Here is a 27,053-nt window from a genome sequence, read left to right on the forward strand (position 1 = left end):
ACAGAATCAAGCTAATACATATTAAGTAAGTTGAGCTGTAAACACGGAGTAATTAAACAGCTTTGTTATTAGTGGCGTGCAAGGCAGTTGGACTAGATGATCATTGTATATCCCAACAGTTCTATTCTGGATCACATGTCTATCTATACTGCTATTTTATGGATAGATTAAAAAATAATGTAGCAGCTGACAGAAAAAGAGGGGATTTGGTAAATGAAGTGAAAGGCAAATCACTGACAAAGTCTGTCAGAGAGTATTTGAAGGTCATGTCCAGTAATTAGCATGGTTTTCTAGCTCAAAGCCACAGAGATTCAGATGAGCCTTGAATATATGAACAGGGGAATCTGGAGTGGAGCAGAGATGCTCTTGTCATCTCTTCATTTAGCTTTGGTGAAACTACTACAACCATCTTTACTCAGTTATTCACACTTGATAAGAGTATTGATAAACTGGAATAGTTTAAAGAACAGTTGGGGGCTGATTAAGATACTAGAACAAATGTTATGTAATGATAGAATTAAAGAAAGTAGAGGCCAAAAAGTGGCTTGATAAATTTACAGATTGCTTAAGTGAGCTCTGTTATTTGGTAATAGAGCTTTTCTGCCTAGCAGATAAAAGGAAAATTAATACAAAAGCAGTTTAAGTGAATTCAGTGTCTGTAGACAAATTCAGATAGTAAAGTGTGACTATCAACTATTATCAATGATTAACTGTTGGGCTAGTTTACTAGCACTTGTGTAAAATGTCACTGACTATCCTAATTGGCAGGTTCAAAACAAAATTAATTCAGGGAATGCCTTTACATTATTCAGTAAATTTCCAGTAAATGGTCACATTCCTTTCTGGCTGTATAAGCTCTGAACCTGTTCTAGTGTTTGGGAAGTCACTGAAATGCAAAACTTGCTTCATCACATAAAAGTGAGATGAGGGAGAAGTTCAGCTAGCTCTTAATTATTTCTCAGACTAACAAAAAAAACCCACAAACCCACACGCACTAGCCAAATTCAGTCATCTGTGTATTTCTTTTGGCATTTAAAACCATAAGCCATGAAAAAAGTAGAAATGTTTCCTTTCTTCAGCAGATGCACAAAATACAAATCTGAAGGGAAACATGCTTATATTGCAACTTCATGTGTTTCCTTACATTGGAATATTTTTCATTTGTGAACATATTGTGTAAATAAAATCTGTAAAGGGTGGTGAGTCTTTCCAGGACTTTATCACATAACCTAGTGTTTAATTTGATTGTGTATTAAAGGCTCAGAGAAAGCATTGGTGTTCTTTGAAAATATAATGTGCAATGTGATTGCTAATGGATAGACCTTGATCCTTCTCATTACCCTTCACAATAAATCTCTTAGCTAGTATTGATATGTAAAGTTGATAACCATGATGGGAATGCTTGGGAAAGCTTCCATTAATGCTCAAGTCAAACAAAAGTGTTTGAACAGTATCTTTCAATTTGTGTTTTCAGGTAACCCAACTTTGAAACCATTGTCTATGCTGAGAAAATGTGAAGCAAAGGATTCTTCACTTGAGCTAGATACTTCTACACCCATGAAAAAGAAGAAGGGATGGCCAAAAGGGAAAAGCCGAAAGCCGGTCCACTGGAAGAAAAGACCTGGCCGAAAACCAGGTTTTAAACTGAACCAGGAAAAGGTACCACCATCAGTTCAGGATGAAGGAGTTGATGCTGTGGGAGCTAGTTCAAAACCAGGGCGTAAGCCCAAAATTTCAGATAAAGAAGAAAGTGCTGAGCAGAAAGAAGAGCTGCCTCTTATTGAGGAAAGGAAAGAAGATGATGTGAATATGGAAGCAGAAGAGGTAGGAGAGGGAGAAGAGGAAGATACAGCCAGCAGTGAAGTAAGGGCAGTTTCTCCTGTGGACAGCAACAGCAGTCCAGTGCCAGAAGTAAAAGAGCCTGAGATAGAAGAGGAAGTAGAGGAGAAGCCACGGGTTTTAGAAGAGCAGAGGCAATCAGAAGAAGAACAGCAAGAACTAGATGAACCTGAGCATGACCATGAGGAAGAAGAGGAAGTAGCTGTAGTGACAAATCAAAATGAAGATCATGATGCTGATGACGAAGATGACGGTCATCTGGAGTCAGTGAAGAAGAAAGAATCGGAGGAACAGCCAGTTAGAGAAGGGGTAAAGGAGGAGCCTCAGGTGCAAGAATGTTTTTTAGAAGCAAGCATACCAAGCAGTAGAGAAGATGCAAAAGAAAAAGATGAAGCAGAGGCAGATTCTGAGGAAGAGCAGGCGTCCAATGAGACATCAGTTGGCTCAGAGCACATCCCTGGGTCTGAAGATGATCACGAAGAAGAGCAAAGTAATAAAGAAGGGTTAATTGAATTAAAGGAAGAGGAAGAAATTCCTCATAGTGAACTAGATCTTGAAACTGTTCAAGCAGTCCAGTCCTTGACACAGGAGGAAAGCAATGAGCATGATGTAGCTTACCAGGACTGTGAAGAAACTCTTGCAGCTTGTCAGACTTTGCAGAGTTATACCCAGACTGAGGAGGATCCTCAGATATCAATGGTTGAAGATTGCCAGGCCTCAGAACACAACAGTCCAATATCCTCTGTGCAGTCCCACCCCAGCCAGTCTGTACGTTCTGTCAGCAGCCCAAATGTGCCTGCTTTGGAGAGCAGTTACACCCAGATAAGTCCTGAACAAGGATCCCTGTCCGCACCCTCTATGCAGAACATGGAGACCAGCCCCATGATGGATGTGCCTTCAGTATCAGACCACTCTCAGCAGGTGGTGGATAGTGGCTTCAGTGACCTTGGCAGCATTGAGAGCACTACAGAGAATTATGAAAACCCCAGCAGCTATGATTCCACTATGGGAGGCAGCATTTGTGGAAATAACTCTTCCCAGAGCAGCTGTTCATATGGAGGACTATCCTCTTCTAGCAGCCTCACTCAGAACAGTTGTGTTGTCACTCAGCAAATGGCAAACATTGGCAGCAGTTGCAGCATGATGCAGCAAAACACTGTCCAGCCTGCAGCAAACTGCAATATCAAGTCACCTCAGAGCTGTGTAGTAGAAAGGCCTCCAAGTAACCAGCAACCAACAACGCAGCCACAACAGCAACAGCCTCAGTCACAGCAGCCACAGCCCCCACCTCCACCCCAGCAGCAACCTCCACTGTCTCAGTGTAGCATGAGTAACAGCTTCACCCCAGCACCTATGATCATGGAAATACCTGAATCAGGAAGCACTGGTAACATAAGTATCTATGAGAGGATTCCAGGGGATTTTGGTGCTGGGAGCTATTCACAACCATCAGCCACGTTCAGTTTAGCCAAGTTGCAGCAGCTGACAAACACCATTATGGACCCTCATGCCATGCCTTATAGCCATTCTCCTGCTGTGACTTCCTATGCAACCAGCGTTTCTCTGTCCAACACAGGATTGGCTCAGCTAGCTCCCTCTCACCCGTTAGCAGGCACACCGCAAGCACAAGCCACTATGACACCCCCACCAAATCTGGCGTCCACCACCATGAACCTCACATCACCTCTGCTTCAGTGTAATATGTCTGCTACCAATATTGGTATTCCACATACGCAGAGGCTGCAGGGGCAAATGCCAGTCAAGGGGCACATTTCCATTCGCTCTAAATCAGCACCATTGCCCTCTGCAACTGCACACCAGCAGCAGCTCTATGGCCGCAGCCCACCTGCAGTTGCCATGCAGGCTGGTCCTCGTACATTAGCTGTTCAGCGGGGTATGAACATGGGAGTCAACCTAATGCCAACCACCCCTTACAATGTCAATTCCATGAATATGAACACCCTGAATGCCATGAACAGCTACAGGATGACACAGCCTATGATGAACAGCAGTTACCATAGTAACCCTGCCTACATGAACCAGACAGCACAGTATCCTATGCAGATGCAGATGGGAATGATGGGGAGCCAGGCCTATACCCAGCAGCCTATGCAGCCAAATCCTCATGGAAACATGATGTACACTGGCCCCTCCCATCACAGCTACATGAATGCTGCTGGGGTGCCCAAGCAGTCTCTCAATGGACCATACATGAGAAGATGAGCAAGATGAACTTGCATCCTAAAAAACTGAAATATATATAAATAAAGGAACCTTTTATACTGACGAACCAGAGAAAATGGACCTTTTTCCAGTTAAAATATTGCTGTAGATTTAGAGGGATTTTCTTTGATTTATTTTATTTTTTAGGAAGCCTGGTCTTTATTTTTTTGATTTGTTTTTTTTGTTTTGTGTTTTTGTTTTCTTCACAATCCTGAAACATTTTACAGCTAAAATCATTTACAGGTGTTTTTTAGAGGGGAAAACATGCACAAAATCTTTTCATAATTTAAAAAGAGCCTTACTTTGCTGAAAATGTGGACAGAATATGTGTAACAGTGATCATCTTTCTAAATATTTTTTTTTAATGTACGTCCTTCTCCCTCCCTTGTGCCCCTCTGTATGCAGTTTCTAGTGCTGCAGTCATGTAAAATGTTTGACATCTCAATAACAACCCTTCCCTCTAAACCCCACCTAGCATTTCCTACTTCTAGCAGGAGGCACTTATTGGGAGACTTGGAAAGGGACACAGAGGAAAAATGATGCTCGCTATTTCTGCAAGTCAGGAAATTTTAATCTTTAATTTTCCCTGACTCCCTCGCCCCCAGTAAAATTTGGAGTTACGTGTAAACAATAAACTATTCACATTGGTGTTTTTGTAGAAGAGTTAATTGAAATTGTATGTTTCATGCTGAAAATATAATGTAACTTTAAAATGATCCCATTCACCACCCAGACATGCATGTGCACACACATGTGCATGCATGCACACATGTTCTGTCACTGTGAACTGCTGGAATTATCTCAAGAGGGATCTGTTTGTATCCCTTATGCAGTCATGAGGAGGATAGGGTGGTTAATGGTCTGTTAGGACAAGAAGATGATTGCAGGCTCTTCTGGTGAACTGCCAAATCAGCTGCACCTCTGACATCCCAAAGTCTGCTTTAGTATGTACTTGGAAATGCTGTGGGTTTTGGTTCTGAGCCTTTTGAGTCAGGCTGAGCTCAAAAGCAGCTGTTTCCAGTGGTCTGCCTCTTACTCTCTTTACTTAAGTCATCTTGGAAGACAAAGTGTATGTTGTAAGTGACTTGATGAGAACCCTGTGGTGTCCTTGTCACTCTTCCATTCCTAGTATGGGGTAGGAAGTTGCTGAATGTGCCGCTCTCTGGGGGAGTCAGTGATGTTTTCCATGATTCTTCCCACTATGTTTGAGACCCATTTTATAGGAATAGCCACGCTGGGAAAAGAAGGGAATCGGCCTGTTTTACAGGAGGGAAACAGTCCAAACATTGTAATAGGATGCAGGCGGCAGGATTTTGCTGTTATTACCGTATAAACCAATTTACATTCTGTTTGGCTACACTACTGGCATGTCACCCAGGAAAAAAGGGACACCCTTTAATGTAAAGTTCTTTTTTTATTGTATATGAAGTAGAAATACAGGCACATTAATAAGACTAATTTCTTTTGTTTTTAAACCAAAAGAGTCTAAAAGAAAGTTGGGGTTTCTTCAGATGCACTAAAATGGACTTTCCTCCAGTAACTGCTAACCGTAAAAGGCAGAATTCAAAGGACTTCCACTTTTTATTTCTGTTTAGTTTTGAGCATGTACAAGGCTGTGTAGAACCCCATTTCTCTGTATATACTATTCCAGTTCCAAATAACCCATGTAGAAAGCGCACTGTGCTGCCCTCTCCTTCCTAGATCTTCAGCTGTGTCACTGCTTCCTGATTGCTGGGGTGGGGGGGGGGAGGGGGGCGGGGGGGGGGGGGGGTCTGAGACAGGAGGAGAAGCTGTTGAAATGAGGGCCGTGAATTTAGTTTGTTTGCCGTTATGTTTGGTTTGGTTTTGTATGTTTGTTTTGTTTTTTTTTTTTTAATCAATTGGGCAGCTCCCTTTTCCACAAGCCTTTGTGACTGTAGAACTATTGTAGAAAAAAAATGTTCTTTTCTATATAAAAAAAGAAATTATCCAACGCAGTAATATTGGTACCTACCATTTTTTCACTTCTGTTTAAAAAAAAAAATATGTATTTTTAGCAAGATAACTTGGGTAATCTTCTAAAAGAAATTAAAAAAAATCTCACCGTTAGTGACTTTGATGCCTTTTAAAAATAAGAGCTTTTTCATTTCATTCCATCTTTAAAATTTTTTATCTTTGTTGTAGAATATTAAAAACTATTTTAAGAAAGATAAAAATTCTCTTTAAAGAGATCTCTAGAGTGTGTGAATAGGAGCTCCAGATGCCTCTAAAAGCCGCATGTACAAATGAAGCTGAGTCTATTCCTGTCTGTTTATATTTGCTTTTCCTGTTTTGTAACCTCTTTGTACTTTGTTCATGGTGACTTGTAAGCTAAGGGGAAGGGGTGCCTAGATGCCTTTGTAATTCTCCATGTCATACGCTCCTGGCTGGATGGTCTCCCTTCCTCTCCTTGTATGTAATATCACTTTTTTTTCCCCTTTCTAGCAAGTACTTTCAAAAGAACTCTGTACATTTTAACATAAAAAATAAATTATGTTGAGCCATTTTGGATGCGAGTTGTGCGTGTGGATTTTTTTTCTTCTATTTGAGCACAGAACTCTGTCACTGATCCTTGGTTCTGGGTATGTGATTCCCTGTTGGCCTTTTGCTCTGGAAGAGAGGCGGTACTTGCAATTTACTTGCGAGGTATCTGTCCATGTTAATTTTTATCTACAGCTTCTAGTCGGAGAAAGATTAAAGATAAGAAGAAAACCCAAAAACGTGAGGGCTTTTCCAGGAATTGTCACCTTTTAAATTCCCCTCTGCAAGGGCTACCCAGAGCTGAAGTGGAGCATGAGCAGGTCTTCGTTGGTGTCTCCTCCTACGATCACTTGAGGGATTTGACTTGTGCACTTAAAAAATTGCCTCTCCCCCTCCCCCATTCAGTTGCGCGCTCATCTCTATGCTCGGTACCTGGAATGGGAGCACCGGGCAGGGTTTGGGAATAGAAGCCTAGCACGGCCGCAGCCCCGGGGCCGGGACAATCCTGCAGGCTGCTGGGGGGCCACAGGCAGGCTTCCGAAGGCGGTTTCACACATGTGTTGCCACAGGTATGGCTTTGAGGAAGCACACTGTGGCAAATAAATTAAAGGGACCTTGAGAGCTAGTAAAACTAAGTTTGACATGCTTTTCCCATCTCCAGTCCTCACCAAGGTGGAATGTAAGTTTATATAAGGTGAGTATGATGCTGCAACTGCCTTTAAGCTGATACATTTTGCCTTGGACTCATTATAGTTGTTTTATCGAAGGCACCTGAATTTTCAGACCAATTGTGTCAGGATACAGATGGAAGCTAATCATACAGGGGTGCTCCTGGGTGATTTGTTAATTTATTCACATAACAGTTTTTAAGTTATTCAGGCATGAAGGAAGGAGAGACAGGGTGACCTGTGATTAAGGTTTTCACTACTTTCATCACTTGTGAATTACAGTGAGTACATCAGCAGTGTTACAGGTACGAGTCATCAGGATCTCGGTATATGCACATCCTTCGTGTTTGCATGTGTGTGCATTACTTTCCCATAGTGAGTGCTAGCGTTAAGACTGAATTAACCATTCCGTGCCAGAAAGCTGTGTTCAGTCACTCATAGCTTACTTTAGATTTTTTTAAGTTGTTCATTAAGAAGCTTTGGCACAGGCCAGTAGCAAAGTTATGAGGTGGTGGGTACCACCCCAGTGTGCCCTGTTTTCTTCCTGCCTTAAACAACTGCAGTTTGGTGTCCTTTGAGTTTTGCTTGTTATTTTCTGTATACAACAAATCTGGCAGATTCTATTTGACCATTAAAATGTACTTGGCTTGAATTATTATCTATCAATGATTCACCTTTTATTTATTAGCAATTTTCAGAAGCATCTCTCATTTTTAGGATACGTTTATGCGTTTTAAAAATAAAATACTAATTGAGAAAGTTGCATGTCCTCCAGCAATTCAAAATGGCTTTAACTTCCAGAATTAACGTGCTGAGTGATTAGAGTGTAATTCTGCTGCTTTAGGTAACTCCGAAATTTGAAATGGTCATGGCAAATCACTTCCGTGCAATAACAGCATATGATTATGTTCTAGTGAAATGCTTGCACCATAATCTGAAAGGTAGGGCAGTTCAAAATCTTTATCTGATGCCCTGGCACCAAGTTATGGTTATACACACTGATACAAAATGTTTTTCAAATAACTGTTTGAGATCTTTGCAAGGCTTAATAATCACAAGCAGTCAAGCTAAAGGTGAGCTGAGTCAGTGCTAATAATTATTAAAATTTAACTTTTTGTGCATTTCTCAGTTCTTAAGGTAGTTGAAACTATTTCAAGGAGAAAAAGCAAGTGTCTAGATAGGAACATAATGATTTATAACAACTTTCTAGCATTGTAGGCCAAGGAACAAAGGTAAATGTTTATGGAAATCTGTAGAAGAGGTCAAGGAAATGTGATTCCAGAGTTAATGAGCTGATAAACAGTAACTGCTACTTAAGAAATATTTGTAAAAAGCATTATTTGATCAAGTAGGCTGTTAATAGCCTCTGCTTGTTAAAAAAAAACCCAAACCAACAAAAACCTGTTTGTGTGGGCCAACTTGATGGTAACCACATTTATGAGCCATGAACAAGGTGACCTCTTTTTAGAATCTTGTCATACAAACTATCAAATCTTACTGTTAGAGAATGACTGAACTAAAGGGTGGGTTTTTTTGGAGAGAGGGTTGCTAAGCTGGAATGGGGTTGAAATCAGACTGTCTTGAAATGCAAGAACCCTTAGTACTGTATTGAACGGTGTAAACAGCAGCTGCTGCTGCAGGCTCTGCATTGCCACAGCCAGGTATCATGCTGTGGACATGGTGAGAGTTGTCCCATTCGGCGCGGTCAGGTCTACTCTAAATTTGTTGATATGTGGACCAAAATGTCTGTTACCAACTCAATATGCAGGGAAGAGTTTAAATGCAACCCACAGCAGCAAACTACTGCCTGGGAGACTAGCACTGTGGTTTTGAAAAAAGGCTAACTGAAAGGAGAATTATCTCAAAGGGGTCTGACAGTTCTGAAAGCTCATCAGTGAGATAGTAAGAAAATGCTAAAAAGAATAGAACCATCTTAATTAGGTTCCCAACTCGGGAGAGAGCTCCTTGGTGAGATCCTATCTCTGCAGTGAGAAGAATGCAAATAGACTGAGGCAGACTTAAGTTTACAGCAGCTAAGGTGGGGCCTGCAGCATCCTTTATCTTCACAGCTTGTCACCCCAAATAATTTACCTAAAAATAGCTGCCTGAAGTTGAGCTTTGAATGTAAAAACCTTTTGCCCCTAACACAGAGAATCTCGGCAATTTCACCAAACGTTAGTCTTCACCTAGAGCAGGACAAGACTCCAGCTACATGTTTAATCTCTTGAAACAGCTGCAGTACCTTGCAGACAGAGTCAGAAATTTGTTTCTGTGCTTCTTTCCTCATGGAGGACAGCTCTATATGTAGAATTGGCACCTAATGACCTTGTTTGTTTTGTGTGATTATTTCTCTGAAGGGTTCCCCTGTCAGTATCTGTCTGTTCTCTCTTGCCAAATATTTTACCCTGTGAACTCTTTGGAACAGGGACTCTGTTGTCGATATGTTTGTCATTTGTGTCACATGTTAGAATCCCAGTCTGTGACTGAGGTACTGGAGAGTTGTCATAGTTCAAATAATCTCTTTTGCAAGGAAAAAGTGATAAATGTGGTGCTGTGTGTCAAACAATTAAATAAGGTTCTTGGAAAGCTTTTTCTCTACTAACATGTTGGTTAGTGTATGCACATGGTACCTTTCAGCTAAAGGAGGAAATCCTTTTACTGAAATTCTGCCATCCTCTGTTTCCCCAGAGGAAACTGAAATTGAATTCAATTCAAAAAATTGAAGCCATTTTTTTAAGAACTTCTATTTTTCTGATTTTAGTATCAAGGGCTTTTGAGAAATGTATAAAGGTAGGTGTAACTTCTGGTATACCTAGGAGAGATGGCAAGGTGCCAGTGCCTTGCCTGCCCTCCCTGACCCTATCTGTCTTTCCTGACTACAGCTTTATATAGTCAGTGGCAAATACGGGGCAGCTACAGACCGCTGCAGGAAAACAGTAGGCAAGATGTAAAGGGATCTGCAGTGAACGGGCTCTGGTAACTACCTGGTTGACTGATGGAGGAGTTCAGCCTGTGGGCTGTAATATGTTGAGACAGAATTCTGAATTCAGAGTTGAGGTGCTCATGAAAATGTTCTTGTTCCATCTGGGAGACTGGATCTCCTTCCTCCTGTATGCACGCGGAGGGGGAAGCAAGTTTTCAGACAGTTTCAGGAAGATGCTTTTCTGTTTTGTCCCCTGGACCAGCAAAAGCATGACTCTTCTCACTCCTGTGTCTTTTTCCCCGTATCCCAGTTTTCCCTTGGTTACTGCTCCTGTCCTGTGCTCACTCTGTTCTGGCTTATAAGGAGTTAAGAGGTGGGAACTGTTTGGAGGAGGAGGCGGTGTCCTACAGGCAAAAACTGAATGTACTGCCACTGCCTGATGCCATTTAGCTGTGTCTGCAGTAGATGCCTTGTTGACATCAGCAAAAAAGTGATGCCTATGACAAAATCCGGATTGTAGCACAGCTATCCCTTAAGCGCAAGTGTGCAGACCCTGCCACGTAGCGGGAACCTGGAAGGCAGAACTCAAGTAAGGGCTGAGATGTAAAGTCACAGCAGTGCCTTGCTACCGCCTTGGAGCTCTGCTCGGAGCTCCGTGTGCCCCACCGCACTGACAGGTTGGTGCCCAAACGGTAGTGAGTACATGTGGTGGAAACTGATGCCGTTGTATGTAGCAGAATTTAGCTTCATTCCTGAGTTCCTCGTTTTGAAAAATTAGGAAGTTCCTCAGAAAGACTTCTAAACTGGCAGAGAGCTGGTTTAGGATGCAAAGTCAAACATGCAGAATTGAGGAGCTCTCAGTGTATTATGGCTAATTGTGACAACTGTTTTGCATCCTGTGTGCTTACTGTTGACCACAGGTTATCTTTTTTTGTTTGACCTCTGCCTCATTTGGCTGCAAAGTGCTCATGCGGCAGAGGCACAACTGGGGTGACTGGCGCAGCTGTGCTCCTGGCACCTCCTGTCCGTGGAGCCTTTCACTATGCAGCTTCTATTTAATTTTGTAAATTTTTTTTTGCAGGGGTATTCATAGAACATTGCTATATAAAGATGTGCAGCTGTATTTTTTATATCTATCTATCTATCTATGTATGTATATAATACTTGAGTATTATTTATCCATATGGGTACAGTACACAGAGCTAAAGCTGTCCTTGGAAAAGCCTTGTAAAACGTTATGATTTCTTATTCTTCATATTTTATTAGGGCCTTCTCTATATTCTCAGTCATAGTCTTTATAAACTATAACATGCCAGCCTTTTTCCTGTTTTTAGCACCCTCCTTGGTCTGTGGGTGAAGCAACAGAACTGGAGGAACTTCAAAGGGAAAAGACATGCAGGAAAACTTACTCAGGCAGAAAGTAGTGTCTGTACAGTTAAGTCTGCATCTCAGCTTCTCGCCAGTCTAAATAACCTGTAAATGACTGTCAAGCAGTTGCGGAGAGATGGATGTTAATCCCTGCTTCTCCATCTTTTGACACAAAAGGGACCCTTTCTGTCTAGATGGGCAGGACTGTGCCAGAAAAGTGCAGGGCTTCCACCTGGGCTGATGATTTTCCTAGTACTTTGCCCATGGGCTTGCACATAGGGGACAGTTGTTCTGAGGGACCAGAATTGAGCTGATAAAGGCAGGGCTGCTCCAAAGCACCTGAACAGTAAAGCACACTTTGCTGCAGGTCATGTTATGGTCACCACCACCGAGTCCGCCCTGGTTTTATCCTGGCCCCTTCACAGACTGGTGCCATGCATAGGAACCAAAGTTGTACCTCCACGCTTGACCCTTGGCTTCCAGCGTAGAATTTTTTGTGGTTTTGGAAGGCAGCTGCAGGTGAAATGCATGAATGTGTATGGAGAGAGCGGCTGGCTCTCCAGGAACCTTGACTGGGGATCCACAGAGAGGACTTGAGCTCTGGTGATGTTTGGATGGGCAGGAGCTTGTGGCTCTGGTTTACTTTCCTGGTGCTGCGTAGTCAAAGAGCAGACTGAGCCCTTGGTTTCTGTCTCCCATTCACAGCCAAGATCCCTCCCCTCCCCTTGCTGCTCACTCAGTGGAGACATGTGAGGAGGAAAGGATGCTGTTAAACTGCACTTTGCTCCAGTACTTGGCACATCCTTTGCAGTATCGGCGGTTTTCTGAGCAGAGATGCTGCCTGCCTCCAAACTGATGCAGTGATTCCCTATTGCTCCCCTTGAAAGGAGCTGGAATCATAACCTAGAGAGTGAGCGAGTGATACGGCTGCTGCACAGAGAGCGACTGCAAGGAAGAAAATTGGAGAGACTGGAATATGTGCCTGCCTCAGCAGCACTGCAGTGGTAAAGCCACTGACTGACTACATGCAGGTTACTGTTCTTTATGCATTGCTACGGAGAACCCAGAAGTCGAGATGAAATGCATCACCCTCCTTTTCCACTGCTTCTCTATTGTCATTATGCATTAATTGCTGAGATTTATTTTCCTTCCTGTGGCTGACTGCGTGCATCTCTTCTCATACTGCAGGAGAGACAGTGAGGAGAGAGCACAGCAGCAGCCTGGTGTCCTGTCCCACAAGGAGGATTCTGCATGATGTGCCAATGCAGTCAGGGGCTGCTGCAGTGGTGCACAGAACCTCTGGAACAGCTGGATTTAGGATTATTAATGCTTTATAAAGGCGTCCCAGGCTCCATCTAGCAATTAGCTGGAGACATCGGCTGCCCTTTGGGGCTTGCTGACTGCTTTCTATTTTCCTCTCATTACTGGTTTCACACTCATCTGGGTCGACAGCATCTGAGCTAGGGGAAGGACTTTCTTGGCCAGAAATTGGAGGGTGCTCCGTGGAAAGTGCAGGTCTGAGCTCTGGAGGGAACTGCAGTCTGACCGGCCATGGCTCAAGCAGCTAAGCAGCTGAAGAAAATCAAAGATATTGAAGCTCAAGCTCTGCAGGAGCAGAGGGAGAAGGAAGAATCCAATCGCAAGCGCAGGAACCGCTCTCGGGACCGGAAGAAAAAGGTCAGTGGCACTGGGGCAAGCAGCCCTATATCCAGATGCCTGCGCTTGTGGCAGTGAGCGCTGTTTGCATTTGGGGGGGTGGGGGGGTGGGGAAGATGGCAGGGGAGCAGTTTAGTCCCTGTACATATCTACCTGCAGTCAGTGCAAGAAAGTCTTCCAAACAGAGGACAACTTTTGGGGCCAGAAATCTGTGAGGGGGAGGTATAAAAAAGCCTGGTGAAGGGAGAAAGGAAGTGAGGGGTTTGTCAAGGCAGCTGAAGAATCTCATTCAGCCCAGGAACAGTTTTGATCTCCACGATAAAATTGCTGGCTTCTAGCTTCATGCAGTTTCCCAGAGTTGCTCTGTGTTTGCAGAGCAAAAGGGCAAGAGACCCCCACCCCACTTCTCTAGAGAAGAAGTGGTTTTGATGTCCTCTCCATACCCTGCTTAATCTCTGCCAGAACACTGAAATCAGGGTACAGCAGGAGCAGACCACCAACAGAGAAAGCAGTTTTGTGCAGGGGACTGTGAGCTCTGCTGCTGCTTAGGTCAGGCTGTGTTTGTGAGGGGGATACAGGTCATCCCTCCCAGAAAAGGCAGGTTATTTGCTGGGAGCAGGTGAGTGGGGGGATCAGGAGAAGAGGTGCCTTTCCCCTCTACTGACACAGACATGCTGGAGCCTTGGGTTCGTCAGCTTTCCAAGCTGTAGCTCCTCTCTGGAAAGTCACTGTCAGTTTTTTCTTGGCACCAGCTTCCTGCAGGAGCAGGCATGTTGCTGAGAAAGCTTTGCTACCCCTTGAAGACCTCTCAAACTGTTCTTCTCACAGCAGGGCCTGAGGATGTATGTGCTATGCACCAACACAGAGAGGCAGTGAGGAGAGAGGTGAAACCAAGGGTAATCAAGGATATCTGTGACAGGAGGTTGCAATACAGTGATGTCTTAGGTGGGCTTCTCCTCTGCCTTTAGCAAAAGACTTAGAGACTTCTTGTGTGCCCCCTCTGAGCAAAAACCTCACAGCAAAGCTCTGCTGCTTGGAGCATCTCAATAGCTGTGTCCTGAGTCTTGCTGAGATGCTGGGGAGAGGCACTGCTAACCAGCCCTCAGGCTTTTATTCTTCCTGCCACGCGGCTGATTCAGGCTGTCTGGGCTAGTCCCGGACACTGCAATTCCTAGATTTCATTCATCACGGTTTCTGGTGAGGGCTCGCTTTGTGAGTCTTAGAGAAAACCATCCTCTTCCCTTCTGCCTCCTCACTGCACCCCCCCCCCCCCCCCCCAAAGCACAGTGTATGTGTATCTTGGTGATGGCTTGGGACATCCAGAGATACCTGCAAAGTGTCTGGACTTCCTCATGTGGAAGGTACTGGAGAGGGCAGCTCCTTGTGAAAGACCGAGTTGCGCTTGCTGCCAAGACAAATGGTGACAGAAGCCGTGGAGCTGGAGAAGCACCACTGAACATACCCAGAGGGGTCTGCTTCCCTGGGGTGGGACAGACCTTAGAGCTGTAAACAGGCCTTTGGGACGGTCACAGCATGGGGTGCAGAGCAAGGTCTGCTTGCAGGAATCGACAGGGCTCTGGTGGCTGAGGGGGAGGTGATCTTCAGCTATCCCTTCCTGAGTGATGAATCCAGGGAACATGCCGGCAAGGGACGCCTGCCTGGGTGGGCTCGGTGGCTGCCGTCAGGGTGGGCAGATCTCCTGTTCACCCTCCTGTTCCTCTTGGGACCAAAGCTGGGCGTCAGCATGTTTGCTTTTCTCAATGCCAAGACATCTGACCAGGGCAGCCCAGGTGGGGTCTGTGTCTGCAGAAAGCAGCTGATTAGGGGATCAGTGAGCACATTCAGGACAGATGTGAAGTCTGCAGACAGCAGCTAGGAAGTTTGGTGTGGGGTCTTTTAGCTGCCACGGCTTCACGTCAAAGGCTGCTTTCTTCAATGGAAGCTGCTTACCGCATGCAGGCCCGAGGCTTTTCCCTGCAGGACCTCTTAACTCCAGGCTGACGGAGCAGCTTGTCTCTGACGTTGCCAGAGGGCTGTAAAGGGGCTCCGATGAGAAGAACCACCAAACCAGGAGATTTTGCTATTAGGCCAGATCTCTCTTCCTAATCTCTGCCCCCAGAGCCTGAGTGTCTCCAGTGGTAGTGGCTTACTGTGCAAGTCTCCTTGGTGCCAGGCTGAGGGCTGCCAGAATGCGTTGGAGTTTCTCATTCTGTTTTGGCTGCAGCATTTGTGGGGGGTTAAACTGTGCCAGCCCGGGTGTCTGTTAGTGCCCTGTGAGTCTGCATGAGAGTCACATCACATCTGTGTGAAAGACATCTCTTTCAAACGGCTCCTGCACCAGCCGCTGGATTGGGCTGAACCCTCTGTTGTGTCACTGGGTCCTTCTGCTCCTCCGCCTGTGCCTGTCAGTTGTCTCCTGCTCCGTGTACAGATACAGGCTCTTTTGGGTAGAGACTGTTTATTTGCTCTGTGTTTGTACAGTGCAGGATATTGGTGTCTTGATTTTTGATTGAGCCCACCATGCGCCGCTGCAATGCAAGTTGTTAGCAGAGGGGTAACCTGTGATCCAAGGAAGTGCTAGCATGATATGAAGCAGTGGAGATGGCCAGAGGAAGGAGGTGATGGCCCAAGAACAAGTTTCTTCCTGCATCCATGCAAACTGATGTTACATCTTGGGGGATGAGAGCTTTGTATCCTTTAGTGTTCCCAGGCATTTTTGTGTGGTTGTGTGTCTCGTGAACTGCATGGTTCAGACCTGCAAGTACCTTGTGTCCTGTGATACCTGCAGGCAGTGGGGTTTTGTTATTTAATACTGTGTTGTGCAAAACCCTTCTCCTTGGACCATAGTTATTTTTGTTGCTTTTTAGTTTCCATGGTAATTTCTTGGCTTTTGTATTAAGTGCATGTAACAAGAACCTGATTGACCTTGTACTGTCCATTTTCATGTTGCATGCCTCTCATTTGTCTCTCAGCACGGGGGCAGACCAAGTGTATACCCTTGTTGCTCCTCCAGTGTTCTCTGCCCCCAGCCTTTGTAACTCAGACAATGAGAGCTGATGTTCAATGTGACAAGGGCTGCACCAAGAATTTAAGGAACAGTATCTTGTCACTCACCTTTGCTCTCTGTGCAGCCTAGCCGCACTTGCATTTTGGGCCGAGCTGTCCATTAAACACCCAGACATGTCCTGAGGAGTGCTCCTGCTCTGGGCTCTGCAGCATGGCTGGAGGTTGCCTCTGTCTGAGGATGGCACCAGGGTGCCCGGCAAGCATTCAGTAGTCCTGTCCATTCCCACATTTAGTGCAAGTGCTGTATTGTGAGGCATTATGGGGTCTAGGATACTGTGTTGGTGGCTTTTCAGGATGCCCTGCTGACAGGCGGGTATGGCAGAGAGCAGCCCCTGAGCAAAGGAGGGTGTGAACTGGAGAACAGAACTTCATTGCTATTAGAGAATTTGCCAAGGATCATCTGGGTTGGTTTCTTGCTATTCCTGCCGCAGTATCCTAGCTTCAAATCTCCGTACATTTTACTTAGATGGCCAGTTCACAGGAGATCAGAGCCACTTGGCTGTAGCTGCTAGGCTGCTTGTGGAGTCTCTGATGTGGCCAGCTGCACTGATAGGCAAGTGGTGACAGACAGTAGCCATATCTGTGCTTTGGATGCAGCACGCTCTCACTTTTTTTCTTGTGGTTGGTTCTGGGAGGTAGCAGTGGTCCAGAATGCTTCCTTCCACTGTAGGTGTGCTGTGGTCAGGCTGCCTCAAGAGGCAGAACGCCTTTGCTTGGAAGTCACGCAGAGCACCTAAAAGTTACAGTCCTGCCTTCTGCAGGATTTGTAGGATCGTAGAATCATTTAAGTTGGAAAAGACCTTTGAGATCATCAAGTCCAACTGTTAACCTAAGACCATCACCAAACCATGTTGCTAAGCACTGTATCTACATGTTTTTTAAGCACCTTCAGGGATGGTGACTCCACCACCTCCCTGGGCAGCCTGTTCCAGTGTGTGACCACCCTTTCAGTGAAGAAATTTTTCCTAATATCCAATCTAAACCTTCCCTGCTGCAGCTTAAGGCCGTTTTCTCTTGTCCTGTTGCTTGTTATCTGGGAGAATAGACCAACCCCTCCCTGGCCACAGCCCCCTGCCAGGCAGCTGCAGAGAGCAATCAGGTGCCTCCACGAGCCTCCACCTCTCCAGACTAAGTGCCCTCGGTTCCCTCAGCTGCTTCTTGTAAGACTTGACCTCCAGCCCCTTCCCCAGCTCTGTTGCCCATCTCTGGACACGCTCCAGCACCTCAGTGTCCCTCTTGCAGCGAGGGGCCCAAAACTCAACCCAGGATTTGAGCTGTAGCCACACCAGCACCATGCATAGGGGGACGATCACTGTCCTGGTCCTGCTGGCCACACTGTTTCGGACACAAGGCAGGATGATGTTGGCCACCTGGGCACACTGCTGGCTCATGTTCAGCCGGCCATCAACATGGACCCCCAGGTCTTTTTCTGCCAGGGAATTAGTGGGATTAGTGGGGAGCAGCACAAAACATTGTGAGGATGTGACATTTTGGCGCAATTTGTGAGGTTGGTCTGTAACTTATTACGTGAACACACTGTTATTGAGTCCTTTTGGAGCTGCATGTGGCTTGTTGTTGTGGTTATATATCAAAGGTTTATATATTAAAGGTAGAAAATGGACCCAATCCCTTCATCTCACACAATGCAGTCTTGAAAGGTAAAAGAAAATTATTCCTTGTAAGAAACTCTGCATAAAACTCCCTGCCTTTTTTCTAGTTGTCTGTTTCCTGGAAGCAGCACACAGACCAGTTTGAGGGTTCATGACTGTCCACAGTACAGGCTGGCACCCATCCTTGGTGCAGTGTTTCCTCTGCATGCTGCAGCAGGAAATATTTTAGTGCTCGCTATTGCACGCTGAAATACATCCCAGCAAGAAAGGCTGGGAGGGTGCTTCAGAGAAGGTAAACAAGAAATTTGTGAGAGAGGGTTTGAAATAGGTGGGAAAGAGAGAGGGGTGTTTCTGTTGGGTAGGAGCTGTGGCAGAGAAAGTTTTCCACCAGCTTGAATGAAGTGGTGGGAAAGGGCAAAGGGAGCACAGAGGATTGAACGATCCCTTTCGTATTCTCAAGTGCGGATAAGGAATAAATGTGAAGATAACCAGCCGACATCAACTGTCAGGAGAAACTCCAAGCTGGGGTGTATGAGGTGAGTTGGGAGGGGGACTAGGTCCTGGATAGGCAGCTCTGAGAAGGCTGAGGTGACTTGGAGGATACTAATGAGAATGTTTTTGCATGACAGAAATTTTGCATGCTTAGGAAGCTAGTGAAGTGTGGGAAGCAGAGCAAGCTATGTAGGGTTTGGAGCAACAGCCACAAGCGCAAACAGACAGAGGAGCAGTTACAGATGATTCCTTAGCAGGACAATCGAATGGTCACATAGGATGTCTACGCGCTTGTGCTTGTTATGTGACAAGCAGAAGAGCTCATTCACCTGCTGTTCACTGATGAGCTGTATCAGGGTGGAACTTAAGTCCAGGCTTAGGATCCCTGACATGGAAAATCCAGGCACCTCTGTCATAATCATGCAATAAGCACATGAGAAACTGGGGTGAGAAATCACTGCTGGAGTGGTACCAAGGAGAAGCCACTGGGGCTATTCTGTCTGCTTGCCTGCCACCCTTTTCAAAGGCTGTCACTAAGCAGCAGCCTTCAGCTTGTGCTGGGTTTAGAGGGACTGCAGAGGAGAGTATGATGGACAGAAGGAGAGCGAAGGATTTCAGCAGACCTAGGCTGCAGATAGCTCAGAACATCCCCAGAATAATTGGACCTCCGAGCACCATTGTATACTCCTCCCATAGATGTCTGGCCTGGTACAGTTGCTGGATTGGGCTACCTGGATTCTTGCATTCCATGGCAGTAGATCCTGCCAAAGACGTGATGTGGCTGTCAGGCACCCAGGGCTTCACTGGCTGCTGGGAGCTGTGTTGGTATCTAACCTGCAAGAAGCTGGAGCTCATCAGCAAGGGAAAGGACCATGCCACCTGCAGAGTCTCAGAGCAAAAAGCTGTTTTGTCTCCTTTCTCTGCCTGCTTCTAGAGCAATAGCTCCAGCTGCAACTTCTGTTGTCTCCCACTGCAAGTTTTGTCAGTTCCATCAGCCAAAACTCATCCTGTGTCTCCTTGCATTGCAAGAGCGATGGCTATGCACACACCTTCCCTGAGAAGGTAACCAGCCTGTGGTGTGGCACAGCATTGAAGAAGGCACCTTAGGACCAGGTGAGATCAGCACTAGGTAAGGCCATGAGGACATCGAATGCTGCAGCTAGGCTCCAGCTGTCGGCAGCAGCTCCTTGTAGCCAGGATTGGCTGTCTGGCCTCCAGTACTCTCTGTCGGAGGCACTTTTTCTGCAAAGGAATTGATACCATCTGCCTGGGGCATGATGCTACTGTGCAGTGGCAGGGAGAAGGGGCATGGGATGTCAGGACAGCCAGTGCCCTTGAGACTCAAGGAAACCCTAGCTTTTACCACTCTGAAAGTAACCAGAAGGACAACAAATTCTAGACAACAAATTAAATGGTGTGACTAGGAATAGGCTCAGCTGTGAGCTATCTAGCTGTTAGGTAGGCTTTCAAAAGGATTTTTCAAATCACAGGACCATCTTAAATCTTCCTGTGGGTTGTGTGTGTGCTAGGTTCAAAGCAGCAGTACGGTGTCAAATCTTTTCTGCTGTAAATGTCCAACGTGTAAAGCTAGGAAGGTGTTTTGTATACACGGCTGCTGGCAAATTGTGGCAAAGCACAAGCTCCTTTACAGGTGATCCAGTGCACTGAGGGATGGAGAAATTGTGGAGGATTTGCACCCCACCTCCGCCCAGCATGCCAAAATGGAACTGCTTTGTGTGACTACAAGGTAACTGTGACCCTCCAAGCTTTGTCAAGGTTGTTGGGGCAGCAAGTCCCATCAGGATTTGGGGAGGATTGCGTCAGCTGGCTGCACTGTCAGGAGATTCAGACCTCTGATTCATAGAAGCTTCATAAATATTTAGTTCTTGCTTTAGGCTGTGTTGGGAAGTACAGGGGCTGTGTGTGACCATGACTTCCTCTGATGCTGTTTATCTGACCTACCACTGGGGTCCTGTAGAAATGGAAATGCTGTCAAGATTAGAAAAAGCATCAGCACTATGATGTATCGTACTGCTCTGTCTGAGGCCTGTGAGGGGGCATTTGCCACTGAGGTTTCCCCTCCGTCTCTCCCTGTGTCTCTCTGGTATGGAGTCAGCCGGAAGAAAAGGGGCTATTTCAAACTTACCTTTGACTAAACTCTGTCCAATTTCACTCGCCACTGCTCACAATCACCCTCTAGCAATTTTCTGTTAGGTTGTGATGCAGCATGCACTGGTTATAATGGGAGCATCTGTGCTCCCAGCCCTTGTGTTTTCTTTCCAGTGTTTGCATTAAGTATGGGGGAGGGATGGCAGAGGACAGTGCACAGTGTATTTGTGTGCAGGAAGGAAAACAGCAATGCAGAAATTATACTGATCTCAATGTTCCTTCACAGTGGGAAGGTTACAGGAGTTTCTGGCTGAGCACGATTTGTTGCAATGGGCACAGACCAAGAGCTCTCTCATATGGCCCAATTAAAGAAATCAGACCATTTATACGGTAGCAGTTCCTCTCTGGTGTTTACTTTTTTATTCTTTCACTCTCTACCTTGCCCTTTGCAGAATGTGGTGCCAAGAGAGCCTGGTCTTTCAGATAATGTGAGCTAATATATAATGAACCGTGTTTGACTTGGGAAGTCCATCCCTTTCCCAGTAAATAGTTGTCCGCAAGTACTAAAGTGAGTTGTAAGTGAGGAACAGCTTGTACAGTACTTAGCCAGCAAGGCATTTTAGAGCCTGTGACTGTGTCCTTTCCTGACATTTCCAGGCAGGAGGGAAATGCAGCACTGTGATGGGAGGGGGGAGTGGCTGTCGGGGAGAACATGAGCAGAATACAGGCATCTGGATGTAAAGGATGTCAGGTCAGAGCAGACCCTGCTGCTGCAGGGATTTGCTGATGGGGGAGGAGGTGCTGAGGGGAAGCTGGTGCCATTCTGCACTGCTGCTCTGCAGGCTCTTAAATTATTCAGGTAATAATGGAATCTATGTGGCTTGGTGAGCCCACCAGTTATCAAGGTACTGAAATGATGTGGGCAATGTCTGAAACCCTGTAACATTCAGAAATCTGTTTTGGGAGCAAGTTCTTTCAACTGTGCCCTATCCTCAGTGCCTGGTTCTGTGGCCAAGGTGTCTGCCTGAGCAGGATTCGTGCTGTGTACAGGCAGTGACCCCAGTCTAGAGCAGGTGCCTTCCAGAGGATAAGCAGCAAAGGACAGTGCCTTTTGTGGAAGCCCTGTGGGGCTGTTTGTTCATGGTGGGAAGCTGCCTGTAGTGTGCTGAAGCTGAGGTGCAGCAAGCTAGATCTGAGCTCAAAGGAAAGCAGCTTTACAGAGTGCTAAAATTAGAAGTTTAGTCTGAATTATGCTAATTTGTTTTAATTGTCTAAGTATGTCAAGGTTCTTCAGGAATGTACCCTCTCTGTGCTGGTCTGGAAAGGTGCAGCATCACTGAGAGGCATGATGGAAGGATAGGTCAAGGATTGCAGAGATTTCTGGGTTCCCTGCCTTAATTATATCTCTCTAGCAGTCCTCACCTCCAACTCTCAAAATGCTATGAGGGGACATTCTGAAAACATTAACCCTGGCTTGGATAGAGCATCCTTGTTAAAATCTTAGGTGAGTAGAGGGCAGCCTCCTGGGTGCAGGGAAGTTCCTGACACCTTCTCTCTATAAGGGGACTGTTCAGTATGGCAGAACCATCTGAAAGTTCACATTTCCTTTCACAGCTGAACTATATCATGTTTTGCACCACAATGCTGCAAACAGCAGCAAAATTCAAGCTCATTTGCAAACCAAGTTTTGCTGACTGGGTGAAACATTAAGCCAGAGCCATACATGTCTGTGTAGGGGCTGCAAATGTAGGGGACAATGTTGAATCTATGACTTCAAAACGTTGCAGCCTCAGTGGAAAATCTACAGCAGAAACAGAGCAGCAGGTATTCACTTAAGTGTCTTGGGAGGTGGAGGGAGAGAATGCAGCAGCAGGAGAGTATTTAGAAAACAAATGACGTTTCTATATTTACACAGAGATGAAGAAAGGAGAGAGTGTGCATGCGCGTGCGTGTGTGTCTGTGTCTGGGTCACTGAGAACAAGACTGAGCAAAAAGGTACTGCAGCAAGACAAGCAGAAATGAAGGCTGTGGCCCTTCATTGCACTGCGTGACAGGAGTTTTCAGGGCTTGTAGCATGCATTCATGTGCATACGTTGGACCTTTTAAATGAGAAATGCAGAGAACAGAGTACTGAAAGCCTTTGCAGAGTATAAACTATGTTAGATTTTTAACTACTCTGATGGCCTCTGCAAAGGATTAGTAAATATTTTCACCTTTTTGCAGTGTAATTTGTCCAGAAAACTAAGGTTTCCAGATACTTTGCAGGAAATGCATAGTGTATTCATAGTCCGTTTAGTTCTGTCATGATGCCATGCCTGGAATGGGGAGCATTGTGTCTTTCCCAGGACTTGCTGATCGCGGCACAAAGCAAAGAATAAGATAAATGCTATGAGAATGTGCTGTTCCGGTGGGTGAGACAGACAGGTGTGGGGTGAACTAAGGACAGTTTCAGCTTTAACAGTGTACTTCCCAACTTGCACAGAGCATGTCTGAACACAGGAATGATGCTGTCCCTTTCTGTGGCTGCCCCCATGAGCGCTGCGCAGTTATCTGGCTGCCGGCCACAGGCAGCAAAGACACTGACCTGTCAATATATGGCTGCTCCAGCTAGATCTCGTTCCAGTTCTACCCCTGTGTCATGTGGAGCTTTCATGTACCTTGAGGCAGTACAGATGCCTGGCATCCTAATGCACTGAGGGTCTGTCATCTGTTTTAAGGGACATACTGGGAAAGAGAAGAGGGTAGTATCTGCACCATCACCTCACAGGGACTAAGCTGTCTGCTCAGCTCTCGGATCAATGGAACCAGCCAGTGGTCACACAGGATCTCAGAGCCTTGTCTTGGGTGAGTGTGGTGGGAAATGCTGTACTAGGCTTTCCAAGCATTTGACCCTTCCATTGCCAAACGTGCTGCTGTTAAGTTCAGTGTTTTCTCAGATACTTCAGCAGCTTGCTCTCCTTCCTCTGTCACCAGCAGCAGGCACTGCCTCTGAGGCCTGACATCTGTGTCCTAGCAGGCCTACATTGCTCTGCATGGAGAAACTGTTCTGTTGAGCAGTAGATGTTAGTTTCTTCTATAGCTGTCCTGGTGTTGGACAATAGGCCAGCTTTAAGTTGCTAATTACAGGTTAGCTGTAGTGAATTGCACTCGGAGACCTTGGAATCTCTTGTGCTAATAGGGAGGGTCCTGGGCAATGTCATCCTGGGCATGTACCATCAACCTGCTAGCTCTTCTGGTCTAGCAGCCTTCTCGGTAAAAAGCCAGTGGGGTTCTTGTGGTGAGGTTGTTGTGCTGTTTCCTGGAGTATGCCTTGGCTGTACTCCTGGAGGTATATAGCCTGCTCTGCTGTGTGCCTGGTCTCTCTGACTCAGGAGATTGCAAAAAGATTCTTGCACTGGTGCTTTAGATGGACACTAACATGACTGGCTTTGCTGTTGGAACTGGAGAGTTCAAAACAAGCCAGTCCATTTTGCTTCATTGTTCTTGATAATCTTTTAAAAACAAAGTGAAGCTGGTGTTATCAGAATGTGGAAAGATTCAGAAACTTGCAGCCTTTTTAACACCTTGTATTAGTTGGCTGAGAGAAGCAGAATCTTAAAGTGCAACATACCAAAACTGTGAAAATATATTGCAACACAATGAAAATTCTTACAAGTCAGTTGTCCGTCTTTTTGTAGGTGTCATGCAAGCTGTAGTGATGGAGCAGAGAAATGGCTGCTTTGGGCTGTACCTTGCTTCTGCTGGATAGCATCTGTCAGAGCTTTAGGCAGAGATGAGACGCCAGCCAAGCTCTTCCATTCATCTGAATGGAAGGATGGGTGTGGTGGTGGGCGTGGTGAAGGGAATAAAAGGGATCTTCCTTTGGGCTGCCTGGCGATCAGCTGTACTCTGTTGATGACTGAACTGTGAGCTTTTACTGTGTGATGTAATCGTATGCACACCTCTTGCTTCTCTAGGTTCTTACTCTGCTGTTTGAACCGTAACATTCTACTGTAAATTATTTTCATGGATTTGGTTATAGTAGTAAATAGTGTGTTCTTAAACAAGATGCTGAATTTCAATAATCTACTGTCCTTGTGAATCTCTGCATGGAGTTTCTCTTGGTTTTGAATGTTGGGTTTTATTCTCTCTTTCCCCCTCCCATTTGCTTTGTTGTGGGTGAAAGTACTCGAGCTGGCAGTGGGCATGGGAAGTGGAGCATAGGGTGGTGGCATGCCAGAGTTCTCAGAAAGGGAAAATGTACCTAATTAGCTTTTGATGTTGGACATGCTTTTAGTGCAGTGGGGAGTGTTATGGTTCTGCTTCCCATCTTTAATGTTGAAACAGAATTTCTATTCGTGGGCCACTGTCTTTGGCATGGGTGTATTTCAGCTCTAGTAGATGCCTGGGTGGGGTCTGTATTTGGCCTTGCAGGCTGTAGTTTTCTAAGCTTTTCCATTCTCCAGATCTTTTCCTGGCAGAATCATCTCAGTTCACAGTGACAGTAGGTTTGGTCCAAGACAGAATTGTTCAGTGGAGCATGGCATGGCAGTTCTTTTCACACGCAGCTTGGATGTGCCACTGCACTGATGCATAGCAACGTGCTCCTGTTAAAAGAGCAGCATGATGGTCAGCAGGCTGACCCCCTTTCTGTGGGTGCTGGGAAAAATGCTTCTTGTCAAGACCACTGTCACATGGCTGCAGAGCTGAGATTGCAGTAAGAGGAGCTGCAGTATCACAGGACAGAAGTATAAAATATCTGCTGCCCATCAGTACTGTATCAGCAAAACTTCTCAAAACCTGTGAACTCATCCCTGCCAATGGTGAAATACACCTCTCAGACCTGCCAGAGGAGTTCTCCAAGGCCAGAAGCAGCTCAATAAGACACAGACAAGATCACCCTCTCTCCATCCGAAATGTGAGGCAGCAGCATTTGCTGTCTCCTGACAACATTCCAGCATGGATCAGCAGCACTTCCCTGGGGGGCCTCTCAATACACTGCATGGCACCACCGTCAGCAGGAGCAGAGGGGTCACACGAGGGACATTTATGCTGTCTTTTTTGTACTGTGGGTAAATTGCAGATATTTGGGCAGAGAAGCTGGCATCTTTCCCTAATTCGCTTTGCCTTAGAGTCATACTTTGGAGCTAAAAGTACTGTGAGGACACTTGGAGCAAGCTGATCCAGAGGCTCTGCTCACAGCTGCAGTAGTGAAGTGACTTCTTCATGAAGCTTGGAGGTAAGGTCCATTCACTGGGAAGGAGCATTACATATTGGGAACTTTAGTCTGAAGAGACTTCATCTCTGCAGAGGTGGTGCGTTTTGTCCATTTAACGCTGGAAATAAACAGTGTTGCACACAAAGCGGCAGAATGGAGGGTGCCCAGTAATAACATATGAGCCTGTAGTTTGCTCTTGACAGAAAGAATCTGTTGTAACATACTGGGAGGAAAAAATAGAGCTCAGCAGAGGAAGAAACTTCAGAGTTTCCTTTATTGTCTTTGTGAGATTTCAGGGGAAAAAATAAACAAAGCAAGTAACATGCTTTTTGTCCTCTTTCTGGAGCTGTAGCCACTGCAGTTAGCTCCCCACCCTCAAGGTGTCTGCTGTTTCCTGCTGAGCTTTGCCAGCAGATTACTGGGATAATGTTAGGCTTGTTTAATGATGAAAAGTGCCTGGGAAATATGCATGTATCATTTTTATGTTTGTATTAAAAGAGGTACATGACATGCCAGTGATGTGATTGGGAGCTGCCAGGAGACAACAGAGATTCAAGGAATCTCTCTGGGTGCCCAGCCATGAAAAGAGGGACCTCGTTTTGGCTATGTTTTCAAAGACCAACATGAACAAACACGCATACAAACATGTTGTTTGGAGGATGTTGAAGAGCCACTAAGGGTTGCAAAGAGGTAGGAGAGCAGACTGCGATGCTGGAGGCTTCCAGCAGGCCCACATTCCAGAACACGGTCAGCAGTTAAGGCAGCAAAGCAGCTGTAATGAAACCGGTGTGCTCTCATGTCTCTGCCACAGTTGGCATCCTGGCCAAAACATGTTTCTCAGCCTCGGCCTGCTGGCAGGTGAATATGGTTCCTCTTTTCTTTTGAAAAGAACTTGAGCAAGCCAAAAGATGAAATAATTAATAGGTTTTCTTTAATTCCATTCACAGGCCAGCACAGCCAGGGTATTCACTCAGCTATATACTCAGCAGGTACTTAAGACTCCCCCTATACTCCAAGTTAAAAGGAGGAAATCTGAAGGTTTTAGGTTGAATTACCTTTATGAGCCTGGTATTCGACATCCTCTATAGTTGCTGGCAAAGGTCCTGTGATGCTTTTCCACAGAGAAAGAGAGAGAGAGAGAGAGAGAGAGAGAACACATGCATGCACACACATGCGTGGATTGACTCCTCTGTTCAGCCAAAATCTTTCTCAGGTGATAGCATTCTGCTTCCTTCAAGTCCCTTGTTTCTCCAGTTCCTGGGATTCTCTCTACCGTTTCTGTGTCTGCTGAAGGCTGCCTCCTCTTACTCTGGGCATGGAAACACTAGTTTTAGTGAGAGGGTGAATGAATGCAAGGGAAACTTTGCAACTGTGGTATAGGCTGAGTCTTGAAAGTGGTGGAA

General features: G+C 45.6%; 2 protein-coding genes across 3 annotated transcripts in view; both read left to right on the forward strand.

Moving 5' to 3' along the window:
• KAT6A (lysine acetyltransferase 6A) overlaps nucleotides 1-6,591 on the forward strand; it is a 51,032-nt gene extending 44,441 nt beyond the window's left edge. Inside the window, exon 18 of the mRNA XM_055820429.1 lies at nucleotides 1,475-6,591. Coding sequence (XP_055676404.1) covers nucleotides 1,475-4,062 — 2,588 coding nt within the window. The 3' untranslated portion in view covers nucleotides 4,063-6,591. The remainder of the gene's footprint in view (nucleotides 1-1,474) is intronic.
• A 6,465-nt stretch (nucleotides 6,592-13,056) lies between these two features.
• Nucleotides 13,057-27,053, forward strand: part of ANK1 (ankyrin 1) — a 66,408-nt gene continuing 52,411 nt past the window's right edge. For both annotated transcript variants that reach the window (XM_055820129.1, XM_055820135.1), the window contains exon 1: nucleotides 13,057-13,197. In XM_055820129.1, the coding sequence (XP_055676104.1) occupies nucleotides 13,072-13,197 (126 nt within the window). In that variant the 5' untranslated portion in view covers nucleotides 13,057-13,071. The remainder of the gene's footprint in view (nucleotides 13,198-27,053) is intronic.

The sequence above is a fragment of the Falco peregrinus genome, chromosome 17 (assembly GCF_023634155.1).
Source record: "Falco peregrinus isolate bFalPer1 chromosome 17, bFalPer1.pri, whole genome shotgun sequence".
NCBI lineage: Eukaryota > Metazoa > Chordata > Aves > Falconiformes > Falconidae > Falco > Falco peregrinus.